The sequence below is a fragment of the Musca vetustissima genome, unplaced genomic scaffold (genome assembly GCF_032173495.1).
Source record: "Musca vetustissima isolate MV318-11 ecotype Yass unplaced genomic scaffold, APGP_CSIRO_Mvet_v1 utg5570, whole genome shotgun sequence".
Classification (NCBI taxonomy): domain Eukaryota; kingdom Metazoa; phylum Arthropoda; class Insecta; order Diptera; family Muscidae; genus Musca; species Musca vetustissima.
The window spans coordinates 1-24,479 of record NW_026882635.1 but is presented as its reverse complement, the minus strand read 5'-3'; the positions used below and the strand labels follow the sequence as shown (position 1 = coordinate 24,479).

The following is a 24,479-nucleotide window of genomic DNA, read 5'->3' as shown; positions in this document are numbered from 1 at the left end:
GTATAAATGAATAAATAATAAAAATTAAAAAATAAAATTAAAAAAATTTTACCGGATTATAGTACGTTTACATTTAACCGGATTTCGTTAACCCAGTGGGTTTCAATTGTCAATAACTGTGCATATATGTCTGTGCATATATGTCAATTAAATATGCCTTATAAAATCGTAAATGTTAACCCGGTAGAAAGTTTTAATGTATATGCCTTTTTAACCTACTTTATGAGGATTTATTTAACATATATGCAAAGGAATTGAAAATTTAAACCCACTGGGTTAACGAAATCCGGTTAGTCGATATTAACCACAACTGCCTAACAAAAAATTACATTTATAATAAATATTACTATAATTTAATTACTTTTTCTGACCTAATGGAGAGCAATTCCAAACAAAATTACAAAATAAAAATATCGATTAAAAATTAGTTATAGAAATTATTAAAGCAGTGAAATATGATTGTATACGTAAACAAATAACAGCTGATAAATCCACTTAATTTCATTTTAATACTAAAAGTACGTTCACATTTAACCGGATTTCGTTAATCCAGTGGGTTTCAATTGTCAATTCCTTTGCATATATGTCAAATAAATCCTCATAAAGTAGGTTAACACGGTAAAAAGTTTTGTAAAAAAGAGTGAATTCAGGAGTAGATTTGACAGATTTACTCAGTAAAGCGCAATCAGCTGATTTTTAATCAATTGGTTAAATGTTTATTGTAATTATATTTTTTACTGGATACGAGAATCGTACACATAAATAGTCTTTCGCCCTAAAAAGTCATAAAACTGTAAAATTCAGCTTAACTCCGGCAGGGATCTGAACCCTGGTTCCTTTGACATCTCTCAAATGTTGTTCGTTTTCTTCTACGTTCAAGTCAAAAATAATGGCAATTGGATGATATTATTATTGGGCTATGGTAACGGCCTTTGTAAGCCACATTGCCCAATATGTCTGTTGAACAGCTTAACCAATGGCGAAACGCGTCGCACTATGGTGGGAATGTAGTATATCGATCATCGATCATGTAGTTTATCTTACATGAATGCAATTTCGCCCTACTGTGTCAGTCATCTTAAGGTCGTGGGTCCGATTCTCTTGTTGGGCGCCATTCTAAGTCATCATATATTCAACTTTTAAAACGAAAGGAGTTGGTTCTGATATGACCCGTAAAACATTTTACAGCAATAAAAAATCTTTAATTGCAAGTCCAAAGCGATTTACCTTCGCTCAGAAAACGGAGAACTAGTCACGTTTATGATGCCATCACGGATCATTTTGAGAAATTTATGTATACTTCCCTGCATGTGTGTCTGGGATGTTTTGTAGATACCATTGGAGTTTTCTGTATTTTTTAAATCCATACTTCCAAAGAAATGTGCTGTGGAAGTTCTCATTTTAACACTTTCAGTGTCAAAAAATTTTTTGTCGGCAACAAATATCTAAAATTTTGTATTTAAAATCATATAATGGGACATAGTTTAGAAAAAATAGCAACTGTCATTTAAAGCCTCGGCCAGTTTCGTCTGTCCTTCAGCAAAAACAACAACATCAATAGTAACGGTACATAGGATAACCGAAAAATTACAAAGAAAGGGAGTACTTTAAAATGATATAAACATAGTTTTGTAGGGGCTATAAAATTCCTGGTTTAATGTTATGATTTCAGTTACATTTTTATAATCCCACTTACTATTATTTTGTACAATAAGTAATATTCTGTTTTTCTTTACTATTTTTTTATATAACAATAAAATTCACTCAATATTATCTCTGTATTTTGCACATTATCAACGACAACAACCAAAGACCCCGAATTGAGATGAAGTATAAATAGTCGTCGGGCACGAAGGCAGCATTTCACAAACGTTTCAACTTTCGGGCCGTACGGTGTCTCTGTGTGTGCTTCTTTGCAAATTGGCGCTATAAGGAAACAACAAAATAACGAAATAAATTTAACGGTTTTTTATTACATATCGGTGTTAAATTCGAAAACATTTTGAATGGTGACTGTGCAAAGTTTAAATCTACCCACACCACAACAATCTCAAAACCTTAAGGACTTGCAACATCAACTGTTGTTGCAGTTGAATGACAATTGCATTGGAATTCAAAATAAAAGCGATTCGAATTATCTAAAGAAGCAAGTGATATTAAATATTCTGGAAATTTGCCAAGGTAAATTTGTGTGTGTGTGTATTGATTAGAATGAGATGAAATCAATAATCAAATCAATAAATAAAAAAATAAATACAAATATATGAGAAGAAAATGTGCCTCTTAACCTTCGCTGTAATAATTAAAATATAATTGTAATTATTACTATTATAATTATCATGCATGCTGATCAGTAAAATAGTTTCATTACGTTTAGCCATGAGAAGATCTGGTAACGGAAAAAATACCGACCTACAATTTTTTTCCCCATTTGTTTGTATTGTAGGTCTTATCAGCAGTAAAGGTCAATCCTATTGAACTTTGGTTTTATTTTGAACAGATACCATAAGTTTGATGTGGTGTGCTTTTGTGTCGGATCGAAAATAATGCAAAAATATTTAATAACGTGAATATTTTTGATGAATATTTTCAATGTTAATAATATAAGTTTATACATGTGGGATAAAATAGACCATGATCTTTAAGATATTTGATTGTTTTGTCTCCAAAGTTTAATTATTTTTTGATCGGGAAATTTATTGGTATCCTAATTTTTATGGCTACTCTCTATGCCCAAAATCCACGTTGTACAGGAATTGGAAGGGATGAACGACTATTCGGATATCTTGTATTTAATACAGGAATTCTCATTGCCAACCAGATATAATCCGATTTTGTTTTCACCCGTATATGCCAGAAAGGGTGAGAAAATATTCCCTGAATTTCTTCTAAAAGAATGAAATTCCTCTAATGAGACTAAATTAGCTCGACCAACTTCGTGCTGAAATAGATGTTTTAGGGGCTCTAAACGATTAGAAACCTTAACCACTGCAATGTAAATTCCAAGCAGCTATGACCTACAATTAAGAGTCTATCTGGTTCCAAAGAAATAAAAATCTCTATAACATTCACCTATTCAGATGCCAAAAAATGTGCATTACAGTTCTGCGCATTGAGCATCCATCTAAGCACAACAGGATCAAGTGAGCAGTTATCCGAAGATGCAACAATCTTAAACGAGACTTGCATACAGCGAGGTAAAGGCAATTGTCTCCACATCCAAGACGTCCAAAACCCTTGGTCCAGAATGCATTTCTATGTTCATGTTAAAGAAGCTTAGTGCAATAGGGCTCGTTTATTACAATTCTAAAACCACATAAATCCGCTACCAATGGGAAATCTTACCGCCCGATTTCTCTTCTTTCACCAGCAGCCAAAATCCACGAATTATCGATTTTCCCGTTGATAATTCCTGATATTTGGGAAGTTGCTCGGATTATTCCAATTCTAAAACCAGATTAATTCGCTACTAATGGGGAATTCTACGTACGATTTCTTTTCTTTAACCAGTAGCCTAGCCACCTATTGTTTACGTCCCTGATTTAAGGGCAACATATAGAACAATCAGGACTTGACAAGAAATTACTTTCAAGATTGCTAATGGCCTCAATCAGCGACGACTAGTCAACGGAGCATTGTGGTAGCTTTAGGTATATTCAAGGCGTTCGATACGGTCGATTATTCCGAGCTGATATTCGATATAACAAAGTCATCTTTTAAGAATGATATTATGGCTTGCCAACTACCTTAATGGTCGGCAAGCCTTCGTTGAGTTCCGTGGCCAAAAATTCCAATATCTTAAGATCAAAGTGGGAGGCGCCTTCAAGGCGGTGTCTTATTTCCCATTTTGTTCAATATGTATCTTGTGAAACTCCACATTCTTCTACCAGATGCCGTACGTCGATGACTGTACGGTTATTTCGTTCGGCGTTAACATTGACGTCGTAAGTGCTTATTCCGAGAGTAAAGCCTTCTGTGTCACTTTTCACTTCCTGGACGATAACCTCCTTCATTTCTGCTAGCATTCCAACTAAGTCAACCGGAAGGTAAATGCTAGGAATAAAGTTCTAAAAGCTTTCGCTGGGGCATGGGGAAGAAACGACATAAAATGGCATCGTCCGTTCCATCCCTAATTATGCTGCTCCGGACTGATCTTCTTTCCTTAATGACTCACAATGGAGATCCTTGCAACTACTCAAAATAATGCACTCCAAATTGCAATCGGGTGTATCCAGATGAGCCTCGATGATAAGGTGAAGAAACGACATACAAGGCCATCGTTCGTTCCATCCCTAATTATGCTGCTCCGATTTGGTATTCTTTCCTTAATGACTAACAATGGAGATCCTTGCAAACTACTCAAAATTATGCACTCCGGGTGTATCCAGATAAGCCTCGATCATAAGGTGAAGAAAGGACATACAAGACCATCGTTCGTTCCATCCCTAATTATGCTGCTCCGGTGTAGTTCTCTTTCCTTAATGACTCACAATAGAGATCCTTGCAACTACTCAAAAAAATTCGCTCCAAATTGCAACAGGGTGTATCCAGATGAGTCAGTCAAGCAACATAATTTGTTGTTGTCTAGACAGTTTCTGCTTGCACGCTATCTACCGTGTCATAATAATAAAAATTTAGTCCAAGTTTTAAAAATCAGTTGATGTAGCTTGAAACCGATTACAGAGTTAATTTGCCCAGCAAGAATTCCTAAAATCTCAATACACTAAACATCCACCAATTATAATATGATTTCGTTCCAGTAGTCGTTCCATAAGATGGATGGAAATAACACGAAGCATGTCTGAAAAATCTAGAATATAGATACCGATTTCTGAGAGAACAAAAATATTCAAAACTGATGTAGTTAATGCATCAGTCATTTCCCAATACTATGTAAATGTCGGAAACCACACACCGCCGCCAGTTGACTCGTTATTGGACCCGTAATGATGGCATTGTGCAAAATGTTTGCCCAAAACACATTACAACTTACCCTATTCAATTCATCAGTGCGGTCTCATCCAGTGGAGGTTTGCACTGGAGGATAATGTACGGTTTTAGGTATTACTGGGTTATTATTCAATACGACTGTACTAAAATATTGGGCGATTTTCGATTTTCTTACGGAATTGTCGTTGATCCTAATGTGACATTTTGCCTCTTAAAAGAAAAATATTTCATTATTCAACATCCGCCCATAAAGGTAGGGGAGACTGGGGCACCTTCGGCAATCGCGTTTTCGATATGAAGTTCTCACCGTACATCACTAGTTTCGATACATAGGTATCGAATATCGAAATAAATAACTGACACAAAGTTTGAAATTTTTAGCTAATAAGCTTATTTAGATACATAGGTTTTTGTATTTTTATAGATGTTTCTGTAATATTTCAATTCCATTTCGTAAGTATTTCGTGTATAAAACTTTTAAAATTTTTAAGACAATATTATTAAAAAGTGGTTAACTACGATGTGTATTATTATAAAAATATTTAAAAATATAATCTTTTTACAAATCTGATCGAAAACAATGAAAAAAACTATAAAAAGTACATTCGGGGTACATTCGGCAGTTCAAAGTGGGGCACATTCGGCCATATACAGATTGTGCAATATTATTTCCGTAAAAGGTTTTTGAGTTTGTTTTTAAAACTAATCCTTTAATATGGTTCGAAATTGCATATATAAGATCAAACGTGCTTGTATTGACGAAAATGCGATAGAAAACCCCTATTTCTGATGGTGTGTGCGACCTTGAGATGCAAACGTCCGCCGCTCGAAAATAAAGCCATATAATTCAAACATTGTGTGGCGTATTAAAACCTAATAGAGCCTTTAGAGGATCAGAATTTCAACCAGACTGATAGCGATGACAATTACCCGGCTATGACTATGGTGCCGAATGTGCCCCATCAAATGCCGAAGGTACCCCGGGTTGGGGCACATTCGGCGAATTTGACTTTTTTTAAAAAACTGTAAAATTTTTTAACTAATACTATTTTTTTATATCTTTTTGGTACTATTTTTTATAATTAAGTGTCAGAGGACAAAAATCAGCCATAAAGTTGTTATATATGTTGAATAAGTACTGAGATATAGAGCTCTAAAAAAAAAGTGCCGAAGGTGCCCCAGTCTCCCCTATATACCGAATTACCCAATATATTTTAGTTTCTAGTTTTTAAAACACCGCATGCTTGACTTCGTTTATTCAATAATTTGTACAAAATATCGGATTTGACAGATGTATTACTGAGAATTTGAAACTTCTTACACTTCTTTACCCAGTAAGAATTTTCTTGTACCATCAGCTGCAAATAGATGAAGAAAACGCAAGTATTTATAAACAACATCAATTTTCCTCCTGTTATCCACTTTTTTTTAATAAAAATACTGTTTTATTTTTGCGCCAAATTATTTATTGTTTTAATTAGCTGTGTCTATACAATCTTTTTACTGGATGTTTTTCGTTTACCTTTTGTAATTTTCTCTCCTGAGAACGAAAAAAATCGTATTTACTCTCTGCAAATTCTTACTGAGTAAATGTTACTGGGAAATAAGTCTGAGTTTATACATGCAACATTTTTAAGCAACTCTGCTGATGCTCTCTTCGATTCTCTTTTGAATTTATTCCCCCTTGTCACTTCTTATACCTCTTACTTCAAAGAACTCAGCAGAGTTGCTTACAAAAGTTGAATGTATAAACCCAGACTAAACGAACGAATCTAATATTTGTTTACATATTTATTTTTCTAATATCCTTATTATCTATTTTTAATTTTGAATATTTTTCCACTTTTTTCAGACTGTGCAAAAATGGCAGCTTTACCTCAGGGAGCATTTGTTGCATGCAAATTGCGTGAACAATATCGTGATCGTGATCTTATAGTGTCACGCATGAAAACCGGTGGCGATAAGAACGAATCAAAGTTCTATAACGGTAATAAAAAATGTAAGTATATGGAGGGAAACAAACATTAAAAATAGCTAATATCTGATTCAATTGTTATTAAAAAAATGCATTACTTTTTTATTTATATATTACAGTGATGGAATATAGCCCAGTCAAGTATAACGAAAAGCTAATGAATTCTATTTGGGGATTCTACAATCGTTATTCACCCCACAATATTAAGAGTAATGAAATCGTTTCGCATGATCGTTATTATAATCAGCAACAGCAGTGAGTAAAAATAAATTTTTATTATTTATTTTTATGACAAGATTTTAATAGTATTTCATTTATTTACAGATCATCTGCTGTTGCTAACCAGCTCATTGCTCATAATATAGCAATGGCTGCTACCTCTTGCATGGAGTGGAATTTTAAAAAGAACTAAGCCGTTTATTTTTTGGAATAACTATTGAAAACAAAAGAAGTCATATTGAAAATTAAAATTTTTAAAACCTAAGTTAAGAGATTATTTGCAATGTTTTATGTGTGTTCCCTTTATAAAATGTTTTATTTTTTCTTTTATAAATATTTACATTATTTAGGCTAATTAAAATATATACTCCATGCATGCTAAGCTGTAAATGAATTGAATATTTATGCACGGCGATTCCATAGTGTTGAACAAATGTACAAAAAGGGGCGATACAATTGTTCGATATTGTGGAATAGGTCATGTATTGTAGATTTATATGAAATAAAAACAAAATATTCAGGCATTACAGCATTTATGAATCTGTTGTTCTTGGACTAGTGTGTTTTATTTATTACTTTAACTTTTAAATCGGGGTTTATGCACAATAAAATAATTGCAAAAACTAGATTTCAAACTCATTTTGTAACATCTTACTGATAATATAATTTTCCAATTTCCAAGGGATTATATAATTTTATTTAAATATTTCAAATCTTTGACAACAAAATGACTGTATTTTTAGCAAATAGAGTAAAGGTGCTAGAGACAAAATTATGAGATGGTAAAACCTTTTAGCGATACATGTTTAGATTATGTCCGGAAAGCACCCAAAAATTAAGCACCTTTGTCTACCAATATATTTACGATAAACCCTTAGTAATTATTAAATTCGTTTAACAGGAATTTGAGTATTGTCCAAGCCGAGTAGTAATTAGCTATATTTAAAAATAGAAAAACGTTTTGCACATACATCGCAAATACCCTTGGGATTTTTGGTATTGGAAATGCCATCTAACGGGCCACGTTTTGGTATTGCCAAATTGTATGTATTTTTATTTGCCTAGGACATTCTTCAAACAAATTGGCGGTAGTATTGCATTATGAGTTGTAGATGGAAGATCTATCCTGAAAATATTGATAGAAAAATAGAACAAGGAAATGGAAAATATATTAATTAGCAATTAGGATTTGAAGAGGGTAGTCGGTGGAATTATGACTTTTTGGCTCGGACGGAGAATTGAATAGATGGCGTGAGTCGTGGGGATTTTACAGGCAGGAGGGATGCCAATGCGTTCACGATACGAGTTGAGAACATTGCGGTATCCGGACCTTAGTTGTGTCAGAATTGAAAGGATTTGCCTAGGAAGAAGCCTCTCACTCTCCAGGATGATGCAGGAGGATGTTGGAGTAGGACTTCATGGCAGTTAGTGTACAGATTTCATCGCGTTCACTATCGACAATCTGTTAACGTCTGATAGAATAACGTCTTGGATGCCTTCACGATAGGTCCTGAAGTCCTGACGGATGTGTCGAGGAGGTGGATCTGCCATAACTTTGCGATAGTTGGGATGATACGGCAGACAGAACTTTCAGAACTTTATTGCTAGCTTTCATTTTCTGGAATGCTAGGAGATACACACACTATAACCTTTGAATGACACTCTTGCAAAAATTTTGGTTGTGTGATAATTTAGCCTCTCATTGAGGCAACCAGGGATATATATTCATGGTTGTCGATCAGTATTCGATACAAAAATAGTGCCACTCAAAGTGATAGTCTGTATACAAGGAGTTTATCGAAGGCCAAGCATTTTGGGATTATGGATGATGGGGATACGCCTACATTCGATGGAAATGTCTTGCTCCCAGGAAGTGAAAAGGGACAAAGTAGACGTTGTACTGGATAATTTTATATTGCGCACCCGAAGAAGTTGTTGATGTTGACTAAATAGTTGGAAATGTTCGCACTTACTTCGCCAATATTAATCCAATATTTGGAGGTGGAATTTGTGATATCGGATATCAGTTCGGAATGATTGACCTTATCGAACGGCTTGGACAGATCTAAGGCAGCTACAATGATCAGTTCATGTGGTCGTCGCTGATTGAGACCATTCGTAATCTTGGAAATAATTTCTTGAATCTAAAAACTTGGCTACTGGTGATGGAACAGAAATCGGGAGGAAGGATTCCCCATTAGTGGCAAATTAATTTGGTTTTGGAATGGAATAATCCTGACAACTTTTCAAATATCAGGAATTACCAACTGTTTAACTTGAACATGGAAATGTCGTCTGTGCCAAGGGCTTTGGATTTGAAGATAATTGTCTCTATCTAGCTGAATGTAAATGATAGGGGCTGCAGGTCTCGTTTAAGATTCTTGCATCTCAGGATAACTTTTCGCTTGATCCTGTTCTGCGAAGATGACACATTTTTGGCTGAATATTATTGAAGGAATTGGCAAGGTGATTTTTATTTCTTTTGGAACTAGATAGACCCTTAATTGTAGACCATAGATGATTGAAATTTATACTGCAGTGGTTAAGGTGTTCTAAGCATGTGCACTAGGACAAAAGCATCTATTTCAGCTGGGCTTTCGGCACGAAGTTGGTCGTGTTGTTGGTCCCTGGATGGATAATGTGTATAATCCGATTATTCCAATTAGCGGTTCGTTCTTAAATTGCCAAAAAGCATATTTGCAAACATTTTCCGATATAAATTCATATTTTGTCATAACCTCCATATACAGTCACACCGCTTTTTTGGTCCCATTTTTTAACCGACGTTAGTTTGGCATTCTGATGTTATGGGAGAACGTTTTGAAATCGTGTCCATATAAGGGTAATATGGTATTCCGGATTCTAAGAGGGTAAAAATATTATTGGTTTTTTCAATATAGGTCCATATTATAATTAATGTTCGGGGTCGAGTCTATCCTAAAATTGCTCGACTCCCAGCCACAAAATGCTCAATTAGTAACCTTTAATTAAAATATACAACTAATCTGGGTATTATTTTGTTTTCAAAACATTAACGAATTTATTGTAAATAAAAAACATACATCTAACTCCATCTATAATGAGCATATGCCCGATTACTTTCAGCTTGCCTATGTAAATCATTTTTCTTCTTTATCACTCTACCCTGACCGTAGGCAGCATCAAGAATTTCCCAAGCAAATTTCTCCGGGAAATGTACTTTTCGTTCCTTTTCACGTGCAGCTTCCAGTAACCATTTCATAGCCAAAAAGTATGAACGTTTTTCGGTTATGGGTACCGGCACTTGATAGGTGACACCACCTCTTTTAATGGCGGTCAACTGCAACAGGGGTCGGCTATTTTCAATGGCTTGTACCAATAGGGCATATGGATCTGCGGTGGCACCTTCCAATTTTCCCAAATTGATTCTTTCGATTTGAGTGCGTTTAACACATTCCATGCTACGATCGAATAGTTCACGAGCCAATTTCTTGTTTCCGCCATAGGTCATGTAGTTGATGATTTTCTGAACGAATGGATTGTAGAACACCGACAAAGATTCATCGTTTTTGGTGGCTTTCGTTGGAACGTGCAACAATTTATTGTATTCATCTTGTTCTTTAGCGGCCAGCTGAGCTTCTTTGGTGAAAATTGGTTCGACATAATGCTTTGGGTAGGCCGACATCTGTCTGGCCACCACCATGCGGGGTAAACTAAAAGAAAAAGTGTAGACATTGAAGGTGACCCATAGAATTTAACATTTCCATGACATATACTTACAATATTTTCACAAAATTATTCATTTTTATTGAAAATTATTGGAAAATGTTATTTAATAACATTCCCTAGTGCCGATGGCCAATGCTGCCAATGCTGCTGAAACAGGTATGACAGATAATCGATACTGTTTTTGCACAATAAATGTCGATAGTTTGTTATCGCCGAAGTAGGTTTCTGTAGGTGCGAGAAAAAACAGGTGTAATAGCATGGTATAATAATAGAAGGTAACAGCAAGTGTTGTACAAAAAACGATACAACAACCACATGGAAATTTGTTGTTGTAAGTTCTACTAGTGTAAACATCATTTCAATTTTCAATTTATTTACATTCAATACAAAGAAAGCCATTTAAGGCCAATTATACATGTATTGAGAGATTAACATAATATAAAGCTAAAACTATGGCAGAAAAATAATTTTATTTGTAATAAAGTTAATATAATAATGTAATAAAAAAATAATAAACGAGAATGGCCCCCCAGCCATATGAATATTGTAAATATAATATAACATACATATATATAAATATATATATATATATATATATAGGATCCCAGTAGCGAAGATTAATCAAAAGTACGAAACACTATCTAATTCAATTCACCATTTGTATATGATTTTAACAATTTTTTATATTTAGAGTAAGAATAGCAAAACATTCTAAGTGAATTTGGTAAACAGTTCCAAATCCTATACACGCGTACTAAAAAAGAGTGCTCAAAAATTGATGTCCGTATAAGAGGAACGTCAATTTGTACGTTACGGGTAGAATTGATAAAAGAGAATTCACGCAATAACGATAATGGCTGTTGTGTTTTTATAATCTTGTAAAAGTGAAGGGCAGTACGTTGATTTATATATTCACTACAGTTGCAACCCAGAAAAAGTGGTGTCAATTCAAGTACACGTACATGATCGTGTATCCCCAGCTGAAAAACATATCTAACAATTTTCCGCACTACCTTTTCAATGTTAGCAATGTTGTAGGACCATGTCCCAGAATAAACTTCAATGCCATAGTTGAGTAAAGACATTAATAATGAGTTAGCCAGATGTATCCTTACATTTTTAGGTGTGAAGGCTTTTAGACTATATAGTCTTCTCAGGATAAAGCATGTTTTCATTGAAATATTATTTATGTGTTCTGTAAAATTAAGATTTGAATCTATTATAACGCCAAGGCACTTTAAAGAATCGACAATTTCAATAGTAAGACCATTTACTGAGATATTGGGATTTAAAATAATATGGCTTCTTGGGTGAAAAAGCATAGCCTTGGTCTTTGCAGTATTTATTTCAAGCTTGCTGCGTAGTAGTAAATTGGAAATGTAAGCAAGATGTGAATTAACACATTTATCCGACGAAAATGACTTGAACAATAGAAAAATATCATCTGCAAATACATAAGGTTTACATAAGGAACTTTCCATTTCAGAAATAACATCATTAATGTATGAAAGAAAGAGAATAGGACCTAAAATAGATCCTTGTGGTACACCAGAAGTGACATGGCCGATTGTAGAATTTATTCCGTCAACGGAAACATACTGTGTCCGATCAGACAGAAATGATTGAAGTAGTCTACATGCAGTTTTAGAAAATTTGAAATTAACCCTCAATTTTTCCAATAAAATGGCATGACTTATGCGGTCAAATGCTTTAGTAACATCTAATGAAACAACAATGCAACTGGAACGGTTATCAATTTGCTGTCTTATTGAATCGGTAATAGCAAGTAAAGCCGAAGTAGTGTTGTGATTTTTCCGAAAAGCATATTGACATGGGCTCAAAATTGAATGACGTTGACAATGTTCAAGAATTTGACAGAAAAATTTAAACAAACAAATTATATTTATTTTGAATATGAAATATTTTCGAATCCTCAAAATAAAAATTGAAAAACATTAATGAAAATCTATCAAATTTATATTTCTATCCCTTCCACATCTTTCCTATAATTGAGCCATTGCGATATATATGTGTAACACATATGAAAATGCAGGGAATAGCGAGTTGTTCCTTGAAGAAAGATTTGCTTCCTCAAACTTTCCCAGCAGGCAGATTGAGTAATTTGAATACGGGAGCACATTTAATAAAGAACAATTACAAATTGTATGCGTTCCCAATTTTCCTGTTGAGTGATTTTTTAAAAACATAATTTGTCAAATTCATATTGGCACTAGTATTACGTTGGAATCAAATCAGCTGAGACTTGCTGTTACCTTTTATAATTGTACCATGGTGTAATAGGTTCCTAAGCGGTAAAAAATTAATAATAGCAATTCTCCCGTATCAAGAATAATATTTGAAAGTAAATATGAGAACAAAACTCCAAACCACCAATATGGGGTTATAGTACGTTTACATTGTACCGGATTTCGTTAACCCAGTGGATTTATATTGTCAAAAAATTCTCATAAAATAGTAAACCCGGTAAAAATCTCTAATGTCATTAAGTAAACGGCCATCATGTTTGTGTTTTGTAAAATTTTAGACCGGAAAATATGGCTATGGTCAAAAGCTATCGAAATTGCTCATTACGATTCTCAAGGTGGCTTGTTCTATTAAATCAAAATACATATTTGTGTATGTGTGTGTATCATTTTGAATACCATGTCAAATAAATAAATTCAAATAAAAATTTAAAAATATTCAAAATTAATTGAAATGAAAATGATTTTTTATCGCGTCCGACAGGAAGTAAATACTTTTTGGTTGATGAAACAAACATTTCATGGTATTCCCTACAGGATTTTGGGAATAAATTATAACCTTTCATATAGTTGCTTTTTTGTTATTCACCTTAAGCTGTCCTACCTTGTATTATTGTACCATGGGTGTAAACATCTCATTTTATTAAAACACATTTAATGTCTAAATAAACACAGAAACAATTTGTGGAAGGAAATAAAATTGGTTTACGTTTTTTTAAACTTTATTTAAAAAATAAGTAAATAAAACTGTAACAAATTCAATTCAAATAACACGATTCATATGTTGGAACCATATATTTAATATTAATAAAAGCATCTTCACCACCATGAAGCTCAAGAACCTGTAATGTTTCGTCAATCAAATCTCCCAGATTCATGTTATTCTTTTGGGCATAGTCGATTTCATCACCACAATTTACTGTTAGATAAAGAAAAATTATTGATTTGATATATTAAATTTAAAACGTGGTTATTAAATCGAAAACTACTTACAGTTTTTAACTTTGTAGGCGTTAAACATTGGCAACAATTGCCGATAAAATGGCACAAGTGCTGGACCAACTTGATCTGATGATAATACCAATTGTTGTATGATCTTCAATGTTGTACACATGACTTCCAAATTTTTCGTACTTAGGGCATCTAAAATTAAATTGATAGAAGAAAATAAAATTTTATTATATTAATTAAAATTAATATCATATAAAATTAAATTATGCAAAACATTTAGTAAGAAATTGAGTATGATAATTCATATTATAGACGCAAAACAACGTGATGTCTAATGAAATGAATTAAACATTTTTTTTATTTTTAATGGAACAATAAAATGAGTTTCTGTAATAGGATATTATTTATTCATATAATTATATAAAACGCTAATTTTTTTCATTCTTATAATTTTATTTAATTAGGAAAATATCTTGAAAATGAATTCCAATTGTTTGTTTTCCAATTTCATGTTTAAAATAGGATTCATATACTTGCTCTGTTTCATGCAGAGTTTCAAGTAATCAGCTTTCAAATGATATTGTTTCCATTTCCAAAGGGGTGTTACTTTAAGTTTAATTGCATTCCACCACTGCAGAATGTGGTGTTTGTATTGTATGCAGGGTTTGTAATATATGCAGAGTATTAAATGATGCAGTAATGCTTAACAATTTGTGCAAAGCTTAAGTTTCGAAAACATATGATTTTGATAACATATTGCGGTAACGGGCGTTCGTTTACATTGAATACACATTAGCGGCCAAAACGAAAGAAACAAAAATAAAGATATCGTTTTGGTTTTTTTCAGTTTTAAATTGGGTACTTTATCCACTTAAAAAAAAAAACAAAAGCATTAATGCAAAATTAATTATGAAATAAAAAATAATTTATGGATAAGGGAATTGTCTCAATTTTTGCTTGGACAAAACTAAACAGATGAGCTCTACAATTTTAGTTATTTTTACCGTTATAAGTACTATGTTTTGGTTTCTACACCTGTTTCGATTCTTACTGATCATTTTTAAATGGATTTTATTACAATAGCATGTATCTGTTTTTCAATTTTGACTACTGCCAAAAAATATAAAAATGATTAGAAACAAATACATTACTCCGTTTAATTACTAATTACCAGTGATTGTGAAAATATTATCACAGAAAATGATTTCGGAAAAATATTTCATGCTTAAATTAGTGATTTCTGGAATTATAAGTTGGTTCAGTACGGTGGAAGGCTCCAAAAGAACATCAGTTCGTACTTATCAACAAATTTAAGAGTTCATCGGAATTTGTGAGACGGTTATTGTTGAATGTAACCTGAAGAAGGGAGCGTGGACAAGCTATGGTAGTAGGCCTACATGCCCGGAAAATATCAGGAAAGTTCTTAAATTTCTGACAAGAATCAGAAAGTCAGATGCCTTTCGCAAAAGCTCATACTAATTGGAGTCCGACTCAGTAAATAAATATTATTCTCTCGGAAGAATTACAGTTAAATATTAAAGACTCAAACATGAATGAAATTACCGTGAGAATGTCCAAGGGTACTGGTAAGTATTGAGGAGTGTCGATATTGGTATAGGGTTGTGTTTCCTTTTAATGGAGGTCGATATATATATATATATTGTTACGTTCTTGGACTTCACTTATTCCCGTGTAGACGTTGTTTTATTTCCCGATACAGTTCGTACCAAATAAAACGCGGGTTCGTTCAGATTACGATTATTACAATGACTTTATTCACACAACTTTACTTTGCACGTTACTTTACACGACGGTTTCAATTCGCGATCTGATTCACAACTGACTCACTGCCTTTCCATTCCCTCTATTTATATGAGCCCTGCCTGTCGCTACAGAAGTTTCTAGACGATCTGGTAACACCTAGATCACGAACAATCTACCAATGCAACAAACACATTGAGTAACAAACTTACTGAGTGAACAATAACAACAACAAACTTGAGTAAACAAACTTACAATAACAACAACACATATACAGGCGAGGGAATAACAAAGAAAGAGGAATAACAACAACACATATACAGGCGAGGGAATAATAAAGAAAGAGGAATGACGTTTAACAAGAATTGTACGACAATAATAAAATAGAAAATGAAAGAGGAAATGGAAGGATGTAGAAAAATCTATACAGTGGTTGTTGTTGTGAAGTTATTCAAATAAACTGCGTAGTAGAAATTTACGTTACAATTCAAATTCTTAAATTAACGGAATTCATCTAAATTAACTTAAATCTAAAGTTATATTCGTAACATTGCCCCCCGCTTAAGCCTGTTCGTCCCGAATAGGCACAGTTCCCGTTCCGTAGGGGGTCAGCCGCTCCAAATGTACAACTTTCATCTTCGACCTGGGACTGTCGCTCCTCTGGATGCGATAAACGACGTCATTTATTTTCGTGACAATCTTGTAGGGTCCTTCCCAGTGCGTTTGCAATTTGGGGCATAGTCCTTTCTTTCGTTGTGGGTTGAACAATAGTACCAGTTGCCCTTCTTGAAACCCATCGGTATTTGCCGCTCGATCGTACCTTGCCTTCATGCGGTTGCTAACCATTTTTATTCGATGTCGGACTGCATCGTGGACTTTACTAAAAGAGTTTTGGCTGTCTTCATCTTGGTTCACATCGTCGTTTGGGGTAGCGCCGAATATCAAATCGCCAGGTAGCTTTAATTCATTTCCGAACAGAACTTTGGCTGGGGTCCGGGATGTGGAATCATGAATGGCCGATCTATAAGCCAATAAAAACTTTGGAATATGCTCATCCCAGTCTCGTTGGCCACTGTCCACCACTTTCCGTAGATGTTCTTCAAGGGTGCGATTGAATCTTTCCACCATGCCATCTGATTGTGGATGTAGGGGCGTCGTTCTGGTTTTCTTAATTCCGTAGGAGTCACACATTTCCTTGAAGATTGCTGATTCAAAATTCCTACCTTGATCGGAATGAACCTCAGATGGAACAGCATAGCGACAAATCCAATTTTTGCTGAACACATCCACAATTGTCCTGGCTTCTTGATTTGGGATAGCATAAACCTCCGGCCATTTACTGAAGTAATCCATGACCACTAAGACATACCGGTTCCCAGAGTCGCTTGTGGGGAACGGTCCAGCTACATCCATTGCGATTCTTTCAAAAGGGGCTCCTGAATTATACTGCTGCATGTAGCCTCGACTCTTCCGTGTTGGACCTTTAGCTTTTATGCACCTTTCACAATTGGCGATCCAGTCGGCAATGGATTTTTGACAGCCGACCCAGTAGAATCTCTGCTTTACCTTTTCAGCGGTCTTTGCTATGCCAAGATGTCCTCCACTTGGCCCATCGTGAAACTCCGACAAGACATCTCTTATTTTGGAGTCTGGGACGACGATCAAGTTCCGGTGAGATTTACCGTCCTCACTTTCCCATTTGCGATATAGGCAGCCATCTTTTATAAGTAGACTGTCCCACTGGGCCCAATAGGATTTTAAAAGAGGGCTTTCGGAGGTAATTTCTTTACGACTAGGTCGCTTGCCCGTTTCAATGGCCGAAATTATTTTGCCCAGAATGGGATCTCTTCGTTGTTCCGTCGACCAATCTTCTCCCGACTCAAACTGCAATCGTCGAACATCCACGATATTCTCTTTGCACTCAGCCTTTGAGCAGTGGCTGTATTCCACCTTGCATGGCCGACGAGACAGGGCATCAGCATTACCGTGTTTTCCGCCTTCTCTGTGCTCGATTCTGTTTAACGGTGACTCATTGGTGGACTGTTGAGCCATTCTTCTACCATCTTTCGTTGGAGGTGGTGACGATGACCTGGATCGTTTGCGCTTAGCTCTGCATTCGCGCGCAATATGACCTGCTTTATCGCAGTTGTAGCATCTAACCCTGGACTTAGTCATCCCTACTAACTTTGTTTCTTCTATTACCCGCCTCATGGCGTCCTTGATCAAGCTAACGAGATATTTGTGTTCGCAACATTCGGTCTCCAGTTGGCTAATCTTGTGGGTCTGGGGCTTAACAATCATTCTTGCCGTCTCTTGGGCAAGGGCAAACGACACAGTTTCGGCAAACGACGCTTTTGGTGACGCATATGTTGCACATTTAATCTCAGGGTCACGTATGCCATTCACAAAGGTTTCGATTTTCATACGGTCCAGCAATGGGTGATTCTCTCCTGGATACGCCATTAGCACCAAACGTTCCACCTCAGCTGCGAAGTCTTGTAACGTCTCGTTTGCCCTCTGTACTCTTCCCCTTAATTCCATAAGGTAGATGTTTTGTTTATGTTCGCCACCGTACTTACGTTCCAGTGCAGCAATAACATCTTCATAGTTGCTTCTAGAAGCGACAGGAATACTCTGTATAACATCAGCAGCACTGCCCTTCAATGCCAGAAGTAGTGCAACCGCTTTGTCGCTGTCGTTCCACGAATTTCTAGAAGCCACTGTCTCGAACTGTAACTTGAAAACATTGAATGACGTAGAGCCGTCGAATACAGGAGGTTTGATTTTTAGCGTGTTATCAGGAACTCGGACCGGACCACCTTTGATTTCCAGTTCCGACATTTTCTTCTCCAGATTCGTAAACCTGTGGTCGTGGGCCAGAAATTTTTCATCCACAGACAGAATCTTCTCGTCGACCGACTGCACTTTCTTATCCAACTCTTTAATTTGGACCTCCACGGTTTCCACTCTCCTTCCAATAACTTCTGTAATTTTCTCGAGTTTCTCGTCAAACATTCTACAATTCTCCGCCTTGAGTTCATCTAACTTTCTGGAATTCTCTTCGAACATTCGTCTCGTGTTTCTGGAATTCTCTTCGAACATTTTAGCCAGCATTTCTCTGAAATCGTCACCCCTGGCAGCTACTGACGAGACTTCCCCACCGTTGGATTCGCCCATTTCCGATAAATCCACTTCATCCTTACTGTCAAACTCATATGTATCGATATTCATACCACGGCGCTCGAACTCATCCAACAGACGTTTTTGGAGTTCAGCCTTGTTGCCAGTAGAGGACAATTCCAATTTATTCAGCTCCTTCTTCAAGTCTTCCACTCGTAGATCCTTAAACTTCATCGTAGTACTATCGTAATCTCACTTCCGACACCAATTGTTACGTTCTTGGACTTCACTTATTCCCGTGTAGACGTTGTTTTATTTCCCGATACAGTTCGTACCAAATAAAACGCGGGTTCGTTCAGATTACGATTATTACAATGACTTTATTCACACAACTTTACTTTGCACTTTACTTTACACGACGGTTTCAATTCGCGATCTGATTCACAACTGACTCACTGCCTTTCCATTCCCTCTATTTATATGAGCCCTGCCTGTCGCTACAGAAGTTTCTAGACGATCTGGTAACACCTAGATCACGAACAATCTACCAATGCAACAAACACATTGAGTAACAAACTTACTGAGTGAACAATAACAACAACAAACTTGAGTAAACAAACTTACAATAACAACACATATACAGGCGAGGGAATAACAAAGAAAGAGGAATAACAACAACACATATACAGGCGAGGGAATAACAAAGAAAGAGGAATGACGTTTAACAAGAATTGTACGACAATAACAAAATAGAAAATGAAAGAGGAAATGGAAGGATGTAGAAAAATCTATACAGTGGTTGTTGTTGTGAAGTTATTCAAATAAACTGCGTAGTAGAAATTTACGTTACAATTCAAATTCTTAAATTAACGGAATTCATCTAAATTAACTTAAATCTAAAGTTATATTCGTAACAATATATATATGAAGTAATGGATCGGATTGTCTATAGAGACAAATGATTTTACACACATACAGTTTTATACCACCTCGAAATATTCACCGAAAATATATAATTTATTCTTGTGTGTTAATTTATTCATGTCCGTCTGTCTTTGCAGTTGAATTATATTATTGATCTGTTCCCGTACTGCAAGAATCTACTAGATTTTACTATTTTCTTCGATATCATAAAGGAAAATTTGTTATCGTAGTAAAAAGTAGTAGATTCTTGCAGTACGGGAACAGACCATATGTCGAATTATATGTGTGTTCCAGAACTTCCAAGTAGGAACAGACCCTATATTTGTTTGTATATACATAATTCTTACGCCATGTGAACTCTCATTCTTTGTTCGATCCTAATTATGAAATGATTATAGTACTTTTTCTTTGTACCGGATTTCGTTAACCCAGTGGTTTTAAATTGACAATTCCATTGCATATATGCCAAATAAATTCCCATAAAGTTGGCTAGATCTAATAAATAGTATACACAATTTTCTGAGCGAAAACTGATTTTTGTAGATTGTTAAATTCAAATCACTCTCTGAATAACCAAGAAATTTGTCCTATCCCTAACAATTGAAAATAAATAAATTTTAACAACATGAATAAATTTCATGGCATAATTATACAAGGTAGTCTCATGCAGTCATATGTTTCCAATTTTATTCATAAATTTGCTTTTGACAGTACTCAGCTTTCAAATTTTAAATGAAAATAACTTGCTTCAAAATGTACGCATTTCATGTGTTCAGTGGCAAAAATTGTTAAATAATTTATATTTATGAATATTTTGAAGTTATAACAGCAATGGTTAAATCTTGAGAGCAACGTTCAGCTTCAGAAAATATATTTTGTTTAATTTATTTAAAATATGCCAATCGACAAATATATAAAATTTTATGGAATTTATTTTTCATTTTATTCCTTAAAAGAGACAGCCTTCCATAATTATGCCATGAATAAATTTATAAATTTTACAAATTATTTCATTAAAACTGAAACTGGTTGATAAAAAGTAAAAACCTGAATATACTTTATGCGACTTTCCATGTTACAATTATACAAGGTAGGGTATCTTTAGCCAAGTTTATGTGTAGTTTCGCTTTTTTGACAAAAGATGCTCTACCTTATGTCAGAGTAAACAAAAACAAATGCAATAATTGGTCTGTTCCAGTACTTTTTTTAATAGTAAATCTAGTAAAAGGGAAAACATTTCAAAATTGCTCTGTTCGGGAACGCAAATCTAGTAAATATGCCAAAATTATATGGCGATACTTCAAAATCAACATAACAGCCAATCAGAAGTAGGCATTTCTGTTTACCATTTTTACTCGACCAAATTTCTCGAGTAAAAAGTTTTCAAAGAGAACGCCATTTTGTTTTGTGCTCTCTTAAATTTGAGTCAATGTTTTACCAGTTTTGTGGGTTGAGGAACGGTTTTCGAGTAAAAAGTTGCAAAACATGTAAAATGAGTAGATTCTTTTAGGTTCTGGAACGGAACTAATTTGTTCTGTTCATCTGACATTTAACAAAAAAAGCGAAAAATTAATGGAATGTCAGGTTTTATTTTCAAAATCGAGTTGAAAATATGATTTAATAAAATCTCCATTCCATAGCGTATACGTCTGGATGAACAGGATTATCGTGACGTATACGATATGGATGGAGCGAACTGTTGTGATACCGAAAGTTTACAAGCTTATTCAGTAAGGATTTCGAAGATGCATCATCTGAATTTTAATCACTAGTCTTCTGAATAACTGTGAACTTTTTTCTAAATCATATTATGCATTTTGTAATCAAATGGCGAATTCCAAGAATTTGACGATTCCTGACAAAAGCCTTCTGGCGGTTAACAATAATATAATTATGGATTTATACTCACTTTTTAAGGGTAAAATCAATTGTGGTATTACGGGTGCTATTTTATCTCCACCAGCTAATAAGAGGTCGGATACTCCTTGGCGAGCATAGGTTTTATACGGATGTTCAGTTTCACAGAGACCGTCGAAAAACAATGGCAAATAAAGGCTGTAGTCCAATTTGTCAATATCAACCTGAAGAAGGAAAATACAAGTCATTCAGTCATGGTATAATTATTACAAGTTAGGGCAAAGTAACCAAATCAAATCAAAATACATATTTTGTGTATGCAACAACATGCTGCGTTTATTACTTTATGTTTGACGGAAGGAGCTAATACATACAGAGTTGCAATTTGTTTAATCTCTTCAAGATATCCTACCTTCTATTACCACCTAAAATAATATAAATTCAAATCTAATAAATAAAATCAATATATTTGACAGGTAACGTTTATTATAAAAAACACTTGTACAATCGTTGTCGGTACAGCTGCTATATTCATCACCTGGTACAAGAATACACATCATTTTTATTTTGGTGATAGTTTTTATTTGAATAATATGTCCTTTTATCTGTGCATGCCAAATGCTAAATAGCCTAGTAGAAGTGTGTATGTTTATTATATGTATATATTTTTATTAATTCTCTTTAGTAAATCACAAATCAATCAAGACATGAGAATTCTTGGCAAATGTTGAAAATCAATTTGCAAATCCAAACATTTGTTTCGTGTTCAATTGTTGTGTTGGTTTCATGGTATAATAATAAAAGGTAACAGCAAGTGTTGTTGTACAAAAAACGATACAACAACCACAAGGAAATTTGTTGTTGTAAGTTCTACTAGTGTCAACTCATTTGACAGAAAAATGTAAACAAACAAACAAATTATCATCAAATTATTTTTATTTTGGAAATGGAATATTTTCGAATCCTCAAAATAAAAATTGAAAAACATGAATGAAAATCTATCAAATTTATATTTCTATCGCTTCCACATCTTTCCTTTAATTGAGCCATTGCCATATATATGTGTAACACATATGACAATGCTGGGAATAGCGAGTTATTCTTTCAAGAAAGATTTGCTTCCTCAAACTTTCCCAGCAGGCAGATTGAGTAAATTGAATACGGGAGCACATTAATAAAGAACAATTTCAAATTGTATGCGTTCCCAATTTTCCTGTTGGGTGATTTTTAAAAACATAATTTGTCAAATTCATATTGACACTAGTATTACGTTGGAATCAAATCAGCTGGGATTTGCTGTTACCTTTTATAATTGTACCATGTGTTGGTTTATATATTTTTGGCAAAGGTGCTAGTGTGAAGTCTATGACACTCGATGCTGTTTCCTGTTTGGATAATAAAACGTTTGAAACTTTTATATCAACAAATAAACAATATTTTTATGTCAAGGATAGTCGTTAGATGGTGTAGATGATATCACTGTTACCAAACAAATTACATTTGTGAAGGTCATACAAATATTTATTTTGGCAGAGAGTTCTCTTACATCTCAGCATGGATTTCAGAAAAAAATGTTTCACAGAAACGAACTTTCTTCTACCATAGTAAATCGGAGATTTCTTCGAAGAATGCAAACCGATACTGTTTACAAGGATGTTACGATTAAAACTCTTCTATTTTTTCATTCATAAATTACCTCAAACAATAAATTTTCTAATATCCTGATGAATGCCGACGATGTGAAATTATTCCTCAGTTTTTCCGACATCTCAAATAATGAATTGTTACACCATGATTTGAATTCGTCTACCAATAGAAATAAATTACTAGAAATGCAAACCCACGAGATTTACAAGAAAGTGTTAAATTAAGTGTTAATACGTTTGTGGATCTAGGAGTTCTATTGGATTGTACACAGAATTTTAATTCACACATATCAGCAACAATAAACAAAGCCAGTCAATGCTTCGGTTTGTTAAACGTTGGAGTAAGAAGTTCACGGATCCGTACGTCCAAAAAAGTTATGCACAACGCTCATTAGCCCTACAGTGGAATACTCTTCGCTCATATGGGATCCTATATATCGTTAGCTAAAATGCAAAAAGGCGTAACAAACAAAAAAAATTGAAAATTGATTTTTTGAATGAATATTGTGAATGTCAATAAACTACATGTTTACAAAGTCTATTTCAATTTTCCATTTTTTCTTAGTTACGCCTTTTTGCATTTTAGCTAACGATATATAACACACAGCGATCTCATCAAGTCCGTTCAAAAGCAATTCCAGTAGCATCTAATAGGCTCTTTTAGCTCACATTTATAGCTAAAAAAGCTATTAAAAACAATTTTAGTCAACAAAAACGGTTTTAGTCAATAAATATTAGACGATGTAATTGGAAAATAGGCCATAAATTTAAATATTGATGAACATTGCGGGTAATGAACTTTGAGATTAATGAAAAGTGTGTCATAGATTGAAGCATTGAATGGTAATGAACTTTGAGGGTGATGGACAGCGAGAAGAAAGATCTTTGTGAGTATTCTAGTGAGAGGGTAATACAGTAAACCCCGCTTAATTACCTCAGTGAAAATTTCAAGATTTTTGAGTAATTATCCTTGGAAGGTAATTAAGCGAGCACGATTATTTACCTCGTAATTATCCGTGGACCCCGGTTAAATACCCAGCAAGGGTAAATATCGGTGGACACTGGTGTTTTGTTTTTTCTTTCTTTTTTGTTTGAGATATTAAC

At 34.4% G+C, this 24,479-nt stretch overlaps 3 protein-coding genes across 3 annotated transcripts; 1 reads left to right on the top strand and 2 right to left on the bottom strand.

The window, feature by feature from the left end:
- The first annotated feature begins 1,986 nt into the window (after positions 1-1,986).
- On the top strand, positions 1,987-7,351 carry LOC133329234 (uncharacterized). The gene is made up of 4 exons (XM_061537727.1): positions 1,987-2,181; positions 6,803-6,949; positions 7,045-7,180; positions 7,250-7,351. The coding sequence occupies exons 1-4, from the start codon at positions 2,007-2,009 to the stop codon at positions 7,335-7,337; spliced, it is 546 nt and encodes a 181-aa protein (XP_061393711.1). The 5' UTR covers positions 1,987-2,006; the 3' UTR covers positions 7,338-7,351.
- Positions 7,352-10,200: 2,849 nt separating this feature from the next.
- LOC133329231 (small ribosomal subunit protein uS7m-like) lies at positions 10,201-10,971 on the bottom strand. Its single transcript, XM_061537725.1, has 2 exons — positions 10,904-10,971; positions 10,201-10,836 (listed from the first exon to the last, which is right to left on the bottom strand). Exons 1-2 carry the CDS (start codon positions 10,924-10,926, stop codon positions 10,209-10,211), a joined length of 651 nt encoding a protein of 216 aa, XP_061393709.1. The 5' UTR covers positions 10,927-10,971; the 3' UTR covers positions 10,201-10,208.
- A 2,903-nt stretch (positions 10,972-13,874) lies between these two features.
- On the bottom strand, positions 13,875-22,282 carry LOC133329235 (parkin coregulated gene protein-like; the record flags this gene model as incomplete). The annotated part of the gene is made up of 4 exons (XM_061537728.1): positions 13,875-14,035; positions 14,110-14,259; positions 21,782-21,953; positions 22,268-22,282. Coding segments are annotated over 4 exons (498 nt in total), but the record flags the coding sequence as incomplete, so codon positions are not given.
- Between the last annotated feature and the right edge of the window lie 2,197 nt (positions 22,283-24,479).